The sequence below is a fragment of the Crinia signifera genome, chromosome 2 (genome assembly GCF_055691185.1).
Source record: "Crinia signifera chromosome 2, ASM5569118v1, whole genome shotgun sequence".
In the NCBI taxonomy this organism is placed as follows: domain Eukaryota; kingdom Metazoa; phylum Chordata; class Amphibia; order Anura; family Myobatrachidae; genus Crinia; species Crinia signifera.
In genome coordinates this window covers 3,893,842-3,911,828 of record NC_139218.1, presented here as the reverse complement: position 1 = coordinate 3,911,828, position 17,987 = coordinate 3,893,842, and the positions used below count along the sequence as shown (strand labels likewise).

The 17,987-nt window shown below is 53.1% G+C and overlaps 1 protein-coding gene across 1 annotated transcript in view; it reads right to left on the bottom strand.

Moving 5' to 3' along the window:
* Positions 1-17,987, bottom strand: part of TTF2 (transcription termination factor 2) — a 116,668-nt gene that overhangs the window by 90,261 nt on the left and 8,420 nt on the right. The window contains 3 exon segments of the mRNA XM_083171459.1: positions 4,683-4,868; positions 5,125-5,251; positions 6,420-7,469. Coding sequence (XP_083027585.1) covers positions 4,683-4,868; positions 5,125-5,251; positions 6,420-7,469 — 1,363 coding nt within the window.

Sequence of the window (17,987 nt, the reverse complement as noted above, 5' to 3'; positions counted from 1 at the left end):
ACCCGGGCGACACAGGGCAGCAATGCAGCCGGACCCCATCTCTCGCCCCATGACGGCACCCACCATACTACATTATCACACGCAGCACAGGACCGGGCGACACAGGGCAGCAATGCATCCAGACCCCAGCACTCGCCCCATGACGTCACCCACCATACTACATTATCACACGCAGCACAGGACAGGGCGACACAGGGCAGCAATGCAGCCGGACCCCAGCTCTCGCCCCATGACGTCACCCACCATACTACATTATCACACGCAGCCAAGGACCGGGCGACACAGGGCAGCCAGACCCCAGCACTCGCCCCATGACGTCACCCACCATACTACATTATCACACGCAGCACAGGACAGGGCGACACAGGGCAGCAATGCAGCCGGACCCCAGCACTCGCCCCATGACATCACCCACCATACTACATTATCACACGCAGCACAGGACCGGGCGACACAGGGCAGCAATGCAGCCAGACCCCAGCACTCGCCCCATGACGTCACCCACCATACTACATCATCACATGCAGCACAGGACCGGGCGACACAGGGCAGCAATGCAGCCGGACCCCAGCACTCGCCCCATGACGTCACCCACCATACTACATTATCACACGCAGCACAGGACCGGGCGACACAGGGCAGCAATGCAGCCAGACCCCAGCTCTCGCCCCATGACGTCACCCACCATACTACATTATCACACGCAGCACAGGACCCGGGCGACACAGGGCAGCCGGACCCCAGCACTCGCCCCCATGACATCACCCACCATACTACATTATCACACGCAGCACAGGACCGGGCGACACAGGGCAGCAATGCAGCCAGACCCCAGCTCTCGCCCCATGACGTCACCCACCATACTACATTATCACACGCAGCACAGGACCGGGCGACACAGGGCAGCAATGCAGCCGGACCCCAGCACTCGCCCCATGACGTCACCCACCATACTACATTATCACACGCAGCCAAGGACCGGGCGACACAGGGCAGCCAGACCCCAGCTCTCGGCCCATGACGGCATCCATCATACTACATTATCACACGCAGCACAGGACCGGGCGACACAGGGCAGCAATGCAGCCAGACCCCAGCACTCGCCCCATGACGTCACCCACCATACTACATTATCACATGCAGCACCCAGCACAGGACCGGGCGACACAGGGCAGCCAGACCCCAGCACTCGCCCCATGACGGCACCCACCATACTACATTATCACACGCAGCACAGGACCGGGCGACACAGGGCAGCAATGCAGCCGGACCCCAGCTCTCGCCCCATGACGGCACCCACCATACTACATTATCACCCGCAGCACAGGACCGGGCGACACAGGGCAGCCGGACCCCAGCACTCGCCCCATGACGGCACCCACCATACTACATTATCACACGCAGCACAGGACCTGGCGACACAGGGCAGCAATGCAGCCGGACCCCAGCTCTCACCCCATGACGTCACCCACCATACTACATTATCACACGCAGCACAGGACCGGGCGACACAGGGCAGCCGGACCCCAGCTCTCTCCCCATGACATCACCCACCATACTACATTATCACACGCAGCACAGGACCGGGCGACACAGGGCAGCCGGACCCCAGCTCTCACCCCATGACATCACCCACCATACTACTTTATCACACGCAGCACAGGACCGGGCGACACAGGGCAGCAATGCAGCCGGACCCCAGCACTCGCCCCATGACGTCACCCACCATACTACATTATCACATGCAGCACAGGACCGGGCGACACAGGGCAGCAATGCAGCCAGACCCCAGCTCTCGCCCCATGACATCACCCACCATACTACATTATCACACGCAGCACAGGACCGGGCGACACAGGGCAGCCGGACCCCAGCACTCGCCCCATGACGTCACCCACCATACTACATTATCACACGCAGCACAGGACCGGGCGACACAGGGCAGCCGGACCCCAGCACTCGCCCCATGACGTCACCCACCATACTACATTATCACATGCAGCACAGGACCGGGCGACACAGGGCAGCAATGCAGCCAGACCCCAGCTCTCGCCCCATGACATCACCCACCATACTACATTATCACACGCAGCACAGGACCGGGCGACACAGGGCAGCCGGACCCCAGCTCTCGCCCCATGACGTCACCCACCATACTACATTATCACACGCAGCCAAGGACCGGGCGACACAGGGCAGCCAGACTCCAGCTCTCGGCCCATGACGTTACCCACCATACTACATTATCACACGCAGCACCCCGCACAGGACCGGGCGACACAGGGCAGCCAGACCCCAGCTCTCGCCCCATGACGGCATCCATCATACTACATTATCACACGCAGCACAGGACCGGGCAACACAGGGCAGCAATGCAGCCGGACCCCAGCACTCGCCCCATGACCGCATCCATCATACTACATTATCACACGCAGCACAGGACCGGGCGACACAGGGCAGCCAGACCCCAGCACTCGCCCCATGACATCACCCACCATACTACATTATCACACGCAGCACAGGACCGGGCGACACAGGGCAGCAATGCAGCCAGACCCCAGCACTCGCCCCATGACATCACCCATCATACTACATTATCACACGCAGCACAGGACCGGGCGACACAGGGCAGCCGGACCCCAGCTCTCGCCCCATGACGGCACCCACCATACTACATTATCACACGCAGCACAGGACAGGGCGACACAGGGCAGCAATGCAGCCAGACCCCAGCACTCGCCCCATGACATCACCCACCATACTACATTATCACACGCAGCACAGGATCGGGCGACACAGGGCAGCAATGCAGCCGGACCCCAGCTCTCGCCCCATGACATCACCCACCATACTACATTATCACACGCAGCACAGGACCGGGCGACACAGGGCAGCCGGACCCCAGCACTCGCCCCATGACGGCACCCACCATACTACATTATCACACGCAGCACAGGGACCGGGCGACACAGGGCAGCCGGACCCCAGCTCTCGCCCCATGACGGCACCCACCATACTACATTATCACATGCAGCACCCAGCACAGGACCGGGGGACACAGGGCAGCCAGACCCCAGCTCTCGCCCCATGACATCACCCACCATACTACATTATCACACGCAGCACAGGACCGGGCAACACAGGGCAGCAATGCAGCCAGACCCCAGCACTCGCCCCATGACGTCACCCACCATACTACATTATCACACGCAGCACAGGACCGGGCGACACAGGGCAGCAATGCAGCCAGACCCCAGCTCTCGCCCCATGACGGCACCCACCATACTACATTATCACACGCAGCCCAGGACCGGGCGACACAGGGCAGCCGGACCCCAGCTCTCGCCCCATGACGGCACCCACCATACTACATTATCACACGCAGCACAGGACAGGGCGACACAGGGCAGCAATGCAGCCAGACCCCAGCACTCGCCCCATGACATCACCCACCATACTACATTATCACACGCAGCACAGGACCGGGCGACACAGGGCAGCCGGACCCCAGCACTCGCCCCATGACGGCACCCACCATACTACATTATCACACGCAGCACAGGACCGGGCGACACAGGGCAGCCGGACCCCAGCTCTCGCCCCATGACGGCACCCACCATACTACATTATCACATGCAGCACCCAGCACAGGACCGGGCGACACAGGGCAGCCAGACCCCAGCTCTCGCCCCATGACATCACCCACCATACTACATTATCACACGCAGCACAGGACCGGGCAACACAGGGCAGCAATGCAGCCAGACCCCAGCACTCGCCCCATGACGTCACCCACCATACTACATTATCACACGCAGCACAGGACTGGGCGACACAGGGCAGCCGGACCCCAGCTCTCGCCCCATGACATCACCCACCATACTACATTATCACACGCAGCACAGGACCGGGCGACACAGGGCAGCCAGACCCCAGCACTCGCCCCATGACGTCACCCACCATACTACATTATCACATGCAGCACAGGACCGGGCGACACAGGGCAGCCAGACCCCAGCACTCGCCCCATGACGTCACCCACCATACTACATTATCACATGCAGCACAGGACCGGGCGACACAGGGCAGCAATGCAGCCGGACCCCAGCTCTCGCCCCATGACGGCACCCATCATACTACATTATCACACGCAGCACAGGACCGGGCGACACAGGGCAGCCAGACCCCAGCACTCGCCCCATGACATCACCCACCATACTACATTATCACACGCAGCACAGGACCCGGGCGACACAGGGCAGCAATGCAGCCAGACCCCAGCACTCGCCCCATGACATCACCCACCATACTACATTATCACACGCAGCACAGGACCGGGCGACACAGGGCAGCAATGCAGCCGGACCCCAGCTCTCGCCCCATGACATCACCCACCATACTACATTATCACATGCAGCACAGGACCGGGCGACACAGGGCAGCCATGCAGCCGGACCCCAGCACTCGCCCCATGACGTCACCCACCATACTACATTATCACATGCAGCACAGGACCGGGCGACACAGGGCAGCAATGCAGCCGGACCCCAGCTCTCGCCCCATGACGGCACCCATCATACTACATTATCACACGCAGCACAGGACCGGGCGACACAGGGCAGCCGGACCCCAGCACTCGCCCCATAACACCATCAAACACCCCACAGAGAAGCAGTTCTCACCTCCGTACAAGTTGCTGTAGTTCTGGCTGGAGCTCGGAGCTGGTCCTTTCCCGTGGACACCGAGGGAAATTGGGGGGAGCTCATGGAAGGACAGGGGCTTAACACCCTGATGTTCTCCTAGGCCTGGTCTGCTGATTGGGGCACCTGGGTCCGTATGTGCCTTCTGCTTCACTTCCTGGCCGCTCCCTGTGATAAGAGCCCAGTGTGACCAGCTATATCTATAGTCAAAGCTCCTCCCACATCATCCAGGGGGCGTGGCAATTAACAAAGCCCATATAAGTCAGTGTGAGGCCCTCCCACCTCAGGGCCCTCCCGCCCCACCCTCACACCTCGGGGCCCTCCCGCCCCACCCTCACACCTCGGGGCCCTCCCGCCCCACCCTCACACCTCGGGGCCCTCCCACCTCCTCTTCCACAATCACCACAGGCCATCCTGACCTCACCTTGCCCCTCCTTGGCCTTGGTGGTAAGGGAGAGAGACCCCAGAGCATCCTCCAGATCCTGGACCTGCTTCATTAGCCGTTCCCCACCGTCCGGCAGCGCCTTCAGATTCACCGATGCCAAAGTAGTCTAGAACATACAAGAAATGGGCGGAGTCAATGACATACGGCAGAAACAGGGGGACGAGCAAGTGGAGATGGGGGCCAGCTCAGTGTGCACCACCCTCTGACCCAATGATGTCATGTATAATGAGCTGCAGAGATGCAAGGTGTGTGCCGACGTCTGTATGAGAGCGTTACTTCCTATGACCGCCAGCCCCCATTACCCCCACACCCAGAGTGTTACTTCCTATGACCGCTAGCCCCCATTACCCCTACACCCAGAGTGTTACTTCCGAAGACCGCCAGCCCCCATTATCCCTACACCCAGAGTGTTACTTCCTAAGACCGCCAGCCCCCATTACCCCCACACCCAGAGTGTTATTTCCTATGGCCGCCAGCCCCCATTATCCCTACACCGAGAGTGTTACTTCCTATGACCGCCAGCCCCCATTATCCCTACACCCAGAGTGTTACGTCCTATGACCGCTAGCCCCCATTACCCCCACACCGAGAGTGTTACTTCCTATGACCGCTAGCCCCCATTACCCCCACACCCAGAGTGTTACTTCCTATGACCGCTAGCCCCCATTATCCCTACACCCAGAGTGTTACTTCCTATGACCGCTAGCCCCCATTATCCCTACACCCAGAGTGTTACTTCCTATGACCGCTAGCCCCCATTATCCCTACACCCAGAGTGTTACTTCCTATGACCGCTAGCCCCCATTACCCCCACACCCAGAGTGTTACTTCCTATGACCGCTAGCCCCCATTACCCCCACACCCAGAGTGTTACTTCCTATGACCGCTAGCCCCCATTATCCCTACACCGAGTGTTACTTCCTATGACCGCTAGCCCCCATTACCCCCACACCCAGAGTGTTACTTCCTAAGACCGCCAGCCCCCATTACCCCCACACCCAGAGTGTTACTTCCTAAGACCGCCAGCCCCCATTACCCCCACACCCAGAGTGTAACTTCCTATGACCGCTAGCCCCCATTACCCCCCCCCCACCCAGAGTGTTACTTCCTATGACCACTAGCCCCCATTACCTCCCCACTTAGTGTTACTACCTATGACCGCTAGCCCCCCACCCTGAGTGTTACTCCTATGACCGCTAGCCCCCCACCCTGAGTGTTACTCTTATGGCCGCTAGTGCAGCTGCAGACAGGGTTACTGTCAGAGTCCTCCTCACCTTCTTCTGCTGGAGCTGAGCGGTGAGCAGCGAATGCAGTATGACCGGGTTCTGCGTCTCTGGCGGTGAGATGAATCCAGGGAAGGAGGTAATGGTTCTCTGCTTCCCTCCTCCTGATGTCCTCAAGGAGGCCACTTTATCCTCCCCACAATGTGCGCTAACAAACACCACATCATCTTCATCCTGACCACTGTCCTTCCTGCTATCAGAGCACAATCCTGGGGTCTCCAGGCGATCCTGGTCACTGCTGACCACTGAGGACGGGGCCGCTTGGTCTGACAGCGGAGTTCTATACTCTGTTCCCGCGTCACCTGCGCCATCTGGGTCTTTAGGCTCTGGCTCTATGCTATGGGGCCCAGTGACTCCTTCCTTGTGAGCAATGTCTACAACCATATCTGGAAGCTTCTTCTTGATTTTCATTCCAGGGGGAAAGTCCTTCTCCCGCCAGCCATGGAAGGAAGCTCCCTCTTCCCTTGGACCCTCATTGTCTAAACTCTTGTGTCCCTCACTGATCTGAACTTCAGTTCTTTCATCTACAGATCTCTGCTTTACTTCCTTGGGTTTCCTTTCCACTACAACCTGGCTCTTTACGTCACCAGACTCTTGTCCCACCTCAGCCTTGTGATAACTGTCCTTCACCATGTTCTGGTCATACGTCTTATGACTAGTGGCCTTTACATCCCGGTCAAATGACTTCTCATTGTGCTTCTTCCCATCCTGGTCATTAGTCTTCTCACTGCTCTTCTTCCTGTCGTGGATATTAATCTTCTGCTCATGACTTTTCTTCCCATCCTGGTCATTCGTCTTCTCACTGATCTTCTTCCAAATGTGATCGGTCTTCTCCTGGCTGCTCTTCTTTGCTCCACCATTGAGGTCCATCTCTTGATCTTGGAAGTTCAGGTCTTCAGAGCATTTCTTTCCATCTTTGCTGACTTGTTTCCATACACCAGGTTTCACGTCTTCATTGATGACTCTGAAGGGATTTCTCTGAGGTTTGTCCATATTTCCAAAGAGAAGATCACACCTGGGAACTGGCTTCTGCTTCGCCTCCTGGAAAAAAACAATGAGGAGAACGCTGGATAAGTAACTGGACAGGTCAATGAAAGGTGAGAAAATGATATAGACCAGTGGTTCCAAACACAGTCCTTTAGCCACTCTAACAGTCCAGGTCTTAAGGATAGCCTTTGCTGTGCACAGACTTTTAAGCCAAAGTGACAAAGGTACAAAGTCACCTGTGACCAGTCATGGACTTCTTTATAGCCTGGACAGTAATACACCTTAAAGACAGAGCATGGGCACCAAGGACACTTATGGATGTGCAGATTACGATTTACAGAGAGCAAAGGGGGGGGGGAGGGGAATTACAGCTCAGACCTCGGGGCAATCGCTGCTACAGAAAACGGGATCTAGGCCCAGACACCAATGAGCCCCGTACAGTTCTCCTCACTCACACTCTATCCTGCAAGCAACAAGCTGATGGACTGAGATAGGAAGTCACCCGGTAATTACCCTCCTAGCCTGGGACCCCGTCACATAGGAAGTCACCCGGTAATTACCCTCCTAGCCTGGGACCCCGTCACATAGGAAGTCACCCGCTAATTACCCTCCTAGCGTGGGACAGGGTCACATAGGAAGTAACCCACTAATTACCCTCCTAGCCTGGGACCCCGTCACATAGGAAGTCACCCGGTAATTACCCTCCTAGCGTGAGACCCCGTCACATAGGAAGTCACCCGCTAATTACCCTCCTAGCCTGGGACCCCGTCACATAGGAAGTCACCCGCTAATTACCCTCCTAGCGTGGGACAGGGTCACATAGGAAGTAACCCACTAATTACCCTCCTAGCCTGGGACCCCGTCACATAGGAAGTCACCCGGTAATTACCCTCCTAGCGTGGGACCCCGTCACATAGGAAGTCACCCGCTAATTACCCTCCTAGCCTGGGACCCCGTCACATAGGAAGTCACCCGCTAATTACCCTCCTAGTGTGTGTGTCTCTATGTAACACACACACGTGTAATGACAGTATTGTTGTGCGTCCCTATGTAACACACACGTGTAATGACAGTATTGTTGTGTGTCTCTATGTAACACACACAGGTGTAATGACAGTATTGTTGTGCGTCTCTATGTAACACACACGTGTAATGACAGTATTGTTGTGCGTCCCTATGTAACACACACATGTAATGACAGTATTGTTGTGCGTCTCTATGTAACACACACACGTGTAATGACAGTATTGTTGTGTGACTATGTAACACACACACACACACAGGTGTAATGACAGTATTGTTGTGCGTCTCTATGTAACACACACAGGTGTAATGACAGTATTGTTGTGTGACTATGTAACACACAGGTGTAATGACAGTATTGTTGTGCGTCTCTATGTAACACACACGTGTAATGACAGTATTGTTGTGTGACTATGTAACACAGGTGTAATGACAGTATTGTTGTGCGTCTCTATGTAACACACACACAGGTGTAATGACAGTATTGTTGTGCGTCTCTATGTAACACACACAGGTGTAATGACAGTATTGTTGTGCGTTTCTATGTAACACACACGTGTAATGACAGTATTGTTGTGCGTCTCTATGTAACACACACGTGTAATGGCAGTATTGTTGTGCGTCTCTATGTAACACACAGGTGTAATGACAGTATTGTTGTGCGTCTCTATGTAACACACAGGTGTAATGACAGTATTGTTGTGCGTCTCTATGTAACACACACAGGTGTAATGACAGTATTGTTGTGCGTCTCTATGTAACACACACGTGTAATGACAGTATTGTTGTGTGACTATGTAACACACACACAGGTGTAATGACAGTATTGTTGTGTCTCTATGTAACACACACAGGTGTAATGACAGTATTGTTGTGCGTCTCTATGTAACACACGTGTAATGACAGTATTGTTGTGCGTCACTATGTAACACAAACGTGTAATGACAGTATTGTTGTGCGTCTCTATGTAACACACAGGTGTAATGACAGTATTGTTGTGCGTCTCTATGTAACACACACAGGTGTAATGACAGTATTGTTGTGCGTCTCTATGTAACACACACGTGTAATGACAGTATTGTTGTGTGACTATGTAACACACACAGGTGTAATGACAGTATTGTTGTGCGTCACTATGTAACACACACGTGTAATGACAGTATTGTTGTGCGTCTCTATGTAACACACACGTGTAATGGCAGTATTGTTGTGCGTCTCTATGTAACACACACAGGTGTAATGACAGTATTGTTGTGCGTCTCTGTAACACAGGTGTAATGACAGTATTGTTGTGCGTCTCTATGTAACACACACGTGTAATGACAGTATTGTTGTGCGTCTCTATGTAACACACACAGGTGTAATGACAGTATTGTTGTGTGACTATGTAACACACAGGTGTAATGACAGTATTGTTGTGTGACTATGTAACACACACAGGTGTAATGACAGTATTGTTGTGCGTCTCTATGTAACACACAGGTGTAATGACAGTATTGTTGTGTGACTATGTAACATACACACACAGGTGTAATGACAGTATTGTTGTGCGTCTCTATGTAACACACACAGGTGTAATGACAGTATTGTTGTGTGACTATGTAACACACAGGTGTAATGACAGTATTGTTGTGCGTCTATGTAACACACACAAGTGTAATGACAGTATTGTTGTGCGTCCCTATGTAACACACACGTGTAATGGCAGTATTGTTGTGCGTCTCTATGTAACACACACAGGTGTAATGGCAGTATTGTTGTGCGTCTATGTAACACACACAGGTGTAATGGCAGTATTGTTGTGCGTCTATGTAACACACACAGGTGTAATGACAGTATTGTTGTGCGTCTCTATGTAACACACACGTGTAATGACAGTATTGTTGTGTGACTATGTAACACACACACACGTGTAATGACAGTATTGTTGTGTGACTATGTAACACACACAGGTGTAATGACAGTATTGTTGTGCGTCTATGTAACACACACAGGTGTAATGACAGTATTGTTGTGCGTCTCTATGTAACACACACGTGTAATGACAGTATTGTTGTGCGTCTATGTAACACACACAGGTGTAATGACAGTATTGTTGTGCGTCCCTATAACACACACAGGTGTAATGACAGTATTGTTGTGCGTCCCTATGTAACACACACAGGTGTAATGACAGTATTGTTGTGCGTCCCTATGTAACACACACAGGTGTAATGACAGTATTGTTGTGCGTCTCTATGTAACACACACACGTGTAATGACAGTATTGTTGTGCGTCTCTATGTAACACACACACACGTGTAATGACAGTATTGTTGTGCGTCTCTATGTAACACACACGTGTAATGACAGTATTGTTGTGTGACTATGTAACATACACAGGTGTAATGACAGTATTGTTGTGCGTCTATGTAACATACACAGGTGTAATGACAGTATTGTTGTGCGTCTATGTAACACACACGTGTAATGACAGTATTGTTGTGCGTCTCTATGTAACACACACGTGTAATGACAGTATTGTTGTGCGTCTCTATGTAACACACACGTGTAATGACAGTATTGTTGTGCGTCTATGTAACACACGTGTAATGACAGTATTGTTGTGTGACTATGTAACACACACAGGTGTAATGACAGTATTGTTGTGCGTCTCTATAACACACACACAGGTGTAATGACAGTATTGTTGTGCGTCTCTATGTAACACACACACACATGTAATGACAGTATTGTTGTGCGTCTCTATGTAACACACACAGGTGTAATGACAGTATTGTTGTGCGTCTCTATGTAACACACACAGGTGTAATGACAGTATTGTTGTGTGACTATGTAACACACACACGTGTAATGACAGTATTGTTGTGCGTCTCTATGTAACACACAGGTGTAATGACAGTATTGTTGTGCGTCTCTATGTAACACACGTGTAATGGCAGTATTGTTGTGAGTCTCTATGTAACACACACACAGGTGTAATGACAGTATTGTTGTGTCTCTATGTAACACACACAGGTGTAATGACAGTATTGTTGTGCGTCTCTATGTAACACACACACAGGTGTAATGACAGTATTGTTGTGCGTCTCTATGTAACACACACAGGTGTAATGACAGTATTGTTGTGCGTCCCTATGTAACACACACGTGTAATGACAGTATTGTTGTGCGTCTCTATGTAACACACACAGGTGTAATGACAGTATTGTTGTGTGTCTATGTAACACACACAGGTGTAATGACAGTATTGTTGTGCGTCTCTATGTAACACACACAAGTGTAATGACAGTATTGTTGTGCGTCTCTATGTAACACACACAGGTGTAATGACAGTATTGTTGTGTGTCTATGTAACACACACAGGTGTAATGACAGTATTGTTGTGCGTCTCTATGTAACACACACAGGTGTAATGACAGTATTGTTGTGCGTCTCTATGTAACACACACAGGTGTAATGACAGTATTGTTGTGTGACTATGTAACACACACACAGGTGTAATGACAGTATTGTTGTGCGTCTCTATGTAACACACACAGGTGTAATGACAGTATTGTTGTGCGTCTCTATGTAACACACACAGGTGTGATGACAGTATTGTTGTGCATCTCTATGTAACACACACAGGTGTAAGGACAGTATTGTTGTGCGTCTATGTAACATACACAGGTGTAATGACAGTATTGTTGTGCATCTCTATGTAACACACACAGGTGTAAGGACAGTATTGTTGTGCGTCTATGTAACATACACAGGTGTAATGACAGTATTGTTGTGTGACTATGTAACATACACAGGTGTAATGACAGTATTGTTGTGCGTCTCTATGTAACACACACACAGGTGTGATGACAGTATTGTTGTGCATCTCTATGTAACACACACAGGTGTAAGGACAGTATTGTTGTGCGTCTATGTAACATACACAGGTGTAATGACAGTATTGTTGTGTGACTATGTAACATACACAGGTGTAATGACAGTATTGTTGTGTGACTATGTAACACACACAGGTGTAATGACAGTATTGTTGTGCGTCTCTATGTAACACACACAGGTGTAATGACAGTATTGTTGTGTGTCTATGTAACACACACACAGGTGTAATGACAGTATTGTTGTGTGACTATGTAACATACACAGGTGTAATGACAGTATTGTTGTGTGACTTGCAGGCGTCAGGGTCTGTCTGGGGGAGCGGGGACCAGAGACCGGAGATCAGGTCCATGTGTGATGAGAGAGGGTAGTCACCTAGCGGCAAGAGAGGTGGCGGGGAGAGGGGTCCAGTCCAGCTGCAGGAGGGGAGCATGTCCAGCTGAGACTAGGTAGCGGCAGCAGCAGGCGGGGAGCACGGAGCGCACGGCGCATAATAAGAGAGTCCGGGTAGCGGCGAGCGGGAGAATAGGAAACATCCTATTCAAAAGACTGGGTGGGCAGGGCGGACGCTGATTGGCTGAGCTCTCGGCCAATCAGCGTCCGCCCGGTCTTTTGAATAGGTGGTTTTCTATTCTCCCGCTCGCCGCTACCCGGACTCTGGAGGTGCCCCCTGGATACCCCCTGTGGTACTCTATGATGGATTGGGATTAGGAGAGCCTACAAGCCTCGTGTACGAGAGTGACATCGGTGACATCCCGACACATTGGAAGTGGTTCCCTCTCAGCAATGCTTGAAAACCAGCATTCCTGCCCTCCGCCTATCCTGGGACGTGCCCGGGATCTCCAAGCTACGCCCTCGGCCAGAGACCAACGCCTGGTCAGTGATTGGTGGAAAACAAGCCGACCCCAGTCAGTAGGTGGGTCAGCAGCATGTCAACACATACACAGCAACAAGTGTTCTGCAGGTGCCGGGGTGGTAGGAGCCTGAGCAGTAACGCTATTCCAGGTGCCGGGATTATGGGGACATTACCCAGAACCCCCTGTAATCATAGCTGTAATAATAGGAGTAATGTGCTGTGATGTCATCACTGATGAGGTAATACAGGAGGCTACGCAGTCTGTATGTGAGGGTACAGGGGGCGATGGAAGGGTCAGGAGTATTACCCAGAATCCCCCTGTATCCTGTGATCATAGCTCCGCAGGCTGTGCTGCAGGGTGTACGTGAGGGTACAGGGGGCGATGGAAGGGTCAGGGGTATTACCCAGAATCCCCCTGTATCATGTGATCATAGCTGTAATAATAGGAGTAATGTGCTGTGATGTCATCACTGATGAGGTAACACAGGAGGCTCCGCAGTCTGTGCTGCAGGGTGTAGGGCAGGGCTGGGCAATTGAAGCCCTCCAGATGTTGATGAACTACACATCCCAGGATGCTTTGCATTAGTTTTGCTATGTGGCCATGCTGAAACTGATGCAAGGCATGCTGGTATGTGTAGTTCAACATCTTAACAAGCCAAGGCAGGAGACAAGAGAGAAGGAAGAGAAGCACCGCACAGAGACACATTCTGAAACATGTTAGTACCCTCAACAGAGGAGTAATATATATAACCAGTGAAACGTAACTTTAACGTAACTGAAGCAGGCGCGGCAGGGAGGGATCCCTGTGGCCCCTGATGTCCTCGAAGAAAGAGATTTACCAGGTAAGACATAAATCTCATTTTCTCCTTCGGGAGACATCAGGGGCCACAGCTTTACAGTGGGACGTCCTAAAGCAGCCACCTATGGGTGGGGACGCGCCTGTGCCGCAGCCAACACACTCTGCCCAAAGGCAGAGTCCTGGGAGGCAAACGTATCAAAAGCGTAAAAACGCAAGAAAGTAGCAGCTGACGACCATGTCGCAGCTCTGCAAACTTGCTCAGCTGTAGCACCGCCCCGAACAGCCCAAGACGCTCCCACAGACCTGGTGGAGTGTGCCCGGATACCAGCCGGAACCGGAAGGGAGGCGCCCAGGTATGCCTGCCTGATGACAGAACGAAGCCAGCGGGCAATAGTCTGTTTAGTGGCCGGCCATCCCCTCTTCTGAAAGCCATACAGCACAAAGAGCGAGTCCGACTTGCGAAAGGACCGAGAGCGGCGCACATAGATGCGCAACACCCGGAAAACATCCAAGGAGGATTGATCCGAAGACGCATCTGACCCCTGAAAGGCCGGAACCACGATTTCCTGGTTAACGTGGAAACTGGACACCACCTTTGGTAAGTGAGAAGGGACGGTACGAAGAACCGCCCGGTCATTTTGTAAAACCAGGAACGGGGACTTACAAGACAGGGCAGACAGATCGGACACCCTCCGAGCTGATGCTATTGCCAATAAGAAAACCGTTTTCCAGGTGAGCCAACACAGGTCCACGGACCGCAAAGGCTCAAATGGTGGCTTCTGAAGCGCAGATAGCACAAGTGAAAGGTCCCAAGGAGCAACCGGGGGAACAAAGGGAGGCTGGATGTGCAAAACCCTCTGCAGGAATGTGCGGACATCCCGCAAAAGTGCTAATCTTCAGCGAAACAAGATGGACAAAGCCGAGACTTGAACCTTCAAGGTAGATAAGCGCAATCCAGCCTCCAGGCCCTTCTGTAAGAAAGATAGAATCCGAGCCAGGTGGTAAGACTTAGGATTGAAGTGGCGAGTCCTACACCAAATAAAGTAGGCCCTCCAAACACGATGATAAGCCCTCGCCGAGGAAGCCTTCCTCGCTCTAAGCATGGTGGAGATTACTCGCGCATTAAACCCCCTAGATCTCAAGAGGGAGGTTTCAATAGCCACCCCGTCAAAGCCAGGCACCTCAGATCTGGATGCAGACACGGACCCTGAGAAGGTCCGGGCGCAATGGCAGACGAATCGGGGGGGCCACCGACAGAGCCTGAAGATCTGAGAACCAGACTTGTCTGGGCCAATGCGGGGCCACCAGGATCAATATGCCCCCCTCTGCCTTCAGCTTGCGAATCAGTCGCAATAGAAGGGAGAATGGTGGGAAGGCGTACATCAGCCTGAAAGGCCACGGAGCGGACAGGGCGTCCACCAAGATGGCGGCCGGGTCGCGAGCCCTGGATCCGTAAAGGGGAACCTTGAGGTTGTGTAGAGAGGCCATCAGGTCCACTTCGGGTAAGCCCCACCGACGTACCAGCATCTGGAACACCTCCTGATGGAGGGACCATTCGCCGGCATTCAGTGTTTGACGGCTTAGGAAGTCCGCTTCCCAATTCTGGACTCCTGGGATAAAGACCGCTGATAGAGCAGGAATCTTCTTCTCCGCAAACTGAAAGATGCGGGATGTTTCCACCATTGCTGCCCGGCTGCGGGTGCCACCCTGGTGGTTGATATAAGCCACCGTGGTCGCATTGTCCGACTGGACCTGCACCGGACGACCCCTCAGCCAGGGTACTGCCAGGCAAAGAGCTCGGAAGACCGCCCTCAGTTCGAGGACATTGATTTGAAGCTTGGCCTCCGAAGTAGACCAAAGGCCTTGGAATGACCTCTGGCAAGTGACCGCTCCCCAACCGCGGAGACTGGCATCCGTGGTGAGAAGGGTCCATTGGTGGATCCAAAATGGCCGTCCCATCGTGAGGTTCTGGTCTAGGAGCCACCACGAGAGAGACGGGTTGCCGGCGATAAGGTTATCACCTGAGATTGGAGAGAGAGATAGGATCCTGACCACTTGGAGAGGATCTCCTTCTGAAGTGTGCGGGAGTGGAACTGGGCATATTCCGCCATGTCGAAGGTCGACACCATTGAACCCAGTACCTTCATGCAAGCATGCATGGACACCCGTCGGGGATAGAGGAGCCGACGAATTCGGAACTGCAGAGTCAGCCGACGGTCCTCCGGCAGGTAGATCCTCTGATGGATGGTGTCCAACCTGGCCCCCAGGTGAACCATCGACTGTTCCGGAATCAGTGAGGACTTGTCCCAATTGATGATCCAGCCGTGTCGTTCCAGGAGCTGTATCACCACAGTCAGGTGGTCCCGGAGAAGGTCTGCAGAAGGTGCGAGAATCAACAGGTCGTCCAGATATGGGAGTATCCGGATACCCTGGCTGCGCAGACTGCTGCCCATCACTGCCATCACCTTTGTGAACACACGGGGGCAGTGGATAGACCAAATGGTAGTGCCCTGAACTGGAAATGTTGGTCCAGTATGGCAAAGCGCAGGAACCGCTGATGTTCCGGACGGATGGGGATGTGTAAGTACGCATCCTGTATGTCCAAGGATGCCATGAAGTCCCCTGGCTGGAGGGCCAGGACAATGGAGCGCAGAGTCTCCATCCTGAACTTTGGAACACGTACAAACTTGTTCAGCTTCTTTAAGTTGAGTATGGGCCTGTAGGAACCGTTTGGTTTCCTGACCAGGAAGAGGCTGGCGTAAAACCCCGAACCCCTTTGGGCCTAGGGGACTGGTATGATGACTCCTGCTTGAAGCAAACGTTGAACTGCTTGTTCTAACGCTTTGCGCTTTTCCAGGTCTGATGGAAGACTCGTGGAAAAGAACAATGTCGGTGGGCGATGCCAAAAAGTTAAGGAGTAGCCCCGAGAGACCACCTCCTGAACCCACGCCTCTGTGGTGGATTCCAACCAGATGGGAGAAAACTCCAACAGACAACCGCCCACCTGGGGATCCCCCAGGTGGGGGCCCACCCCGTCATGCGGCGGGCTTGTCCGCAGGGTTGGGGTCAGGGCGTCTGGTGGCCCAGGGACGCTTGCCTCTAGGGTGGAAGGATCTGCCCCCCCTGGGAAGATCTGGAGGAGAAGGCCTGTCCCCTACCACGACCATGGAACCGAAAGGCCGGCCGGGGCCGTGCAGTTGGGGAGGATGGTAGAAAAGCAGTTTTTTAAGCTGCCGCCGTAGCGACCATCCTATCCAGCTCGGGACCGAATAAGAGGGAACCGTCGAATGGAAGAGCTTCCAAGGCCTTCTTAGAGTCCGTGTCAGCCTTCCAGGAACGCAGCCAAAGTGATCTGTGAGCGGCCACTGCTGAAGCTGACACCCTGGAGGAGAGCGTAGCGGAATCAAGAGCTGCCTCACCCAAGTAGAGGGCAGCCTGATGTATCAACTCTATAGTCGGCAGTAGAGTTTCTGCTGGGGCCCCCTCAGACACCCCTGCTGTGAGGACAGTAGTCCATTTAGTTAGGGCCATAGCCACCCAGGCTGACGCCAGGTTAGGCCTGCCTGCTGCCCCTACCGTGGTGTAGATAAGCTTCAGGAAGTTTTCCAACTTCCTATCCGCCTGATCCTTAAAAGAAGCTGTAGGGATTGGCAACAGAGAGGCTTTCACCAGTTTTGCCACATGAGCGTCTACCCTGGGGGCTGTCTCCCAGGGGGTCCTGTCCTCCTGGGGGAGAGGATAGAGGGAGGAGAAACGCTTGTGAATGACAAACCTCCTATTAGGGACCTCCCAAGCCTCCTTAATGACCATGTCAAGATTATCCGACTTGGAAAATAGACTTAAGGAGCGTTTAGGGCGCTTAAATATAGGGCCCGACTCTGCAGGCGGACACAGCGTCAGCGTGGTCGTCTATTAGAAGGACCTTCTTAACCGCTGTAATCAGGCCTGGTACATCAAGGCGAGACGGGGGATCCTCTCTAACACAGGCATCCCCTACGTCAATGGCGTCATCGAC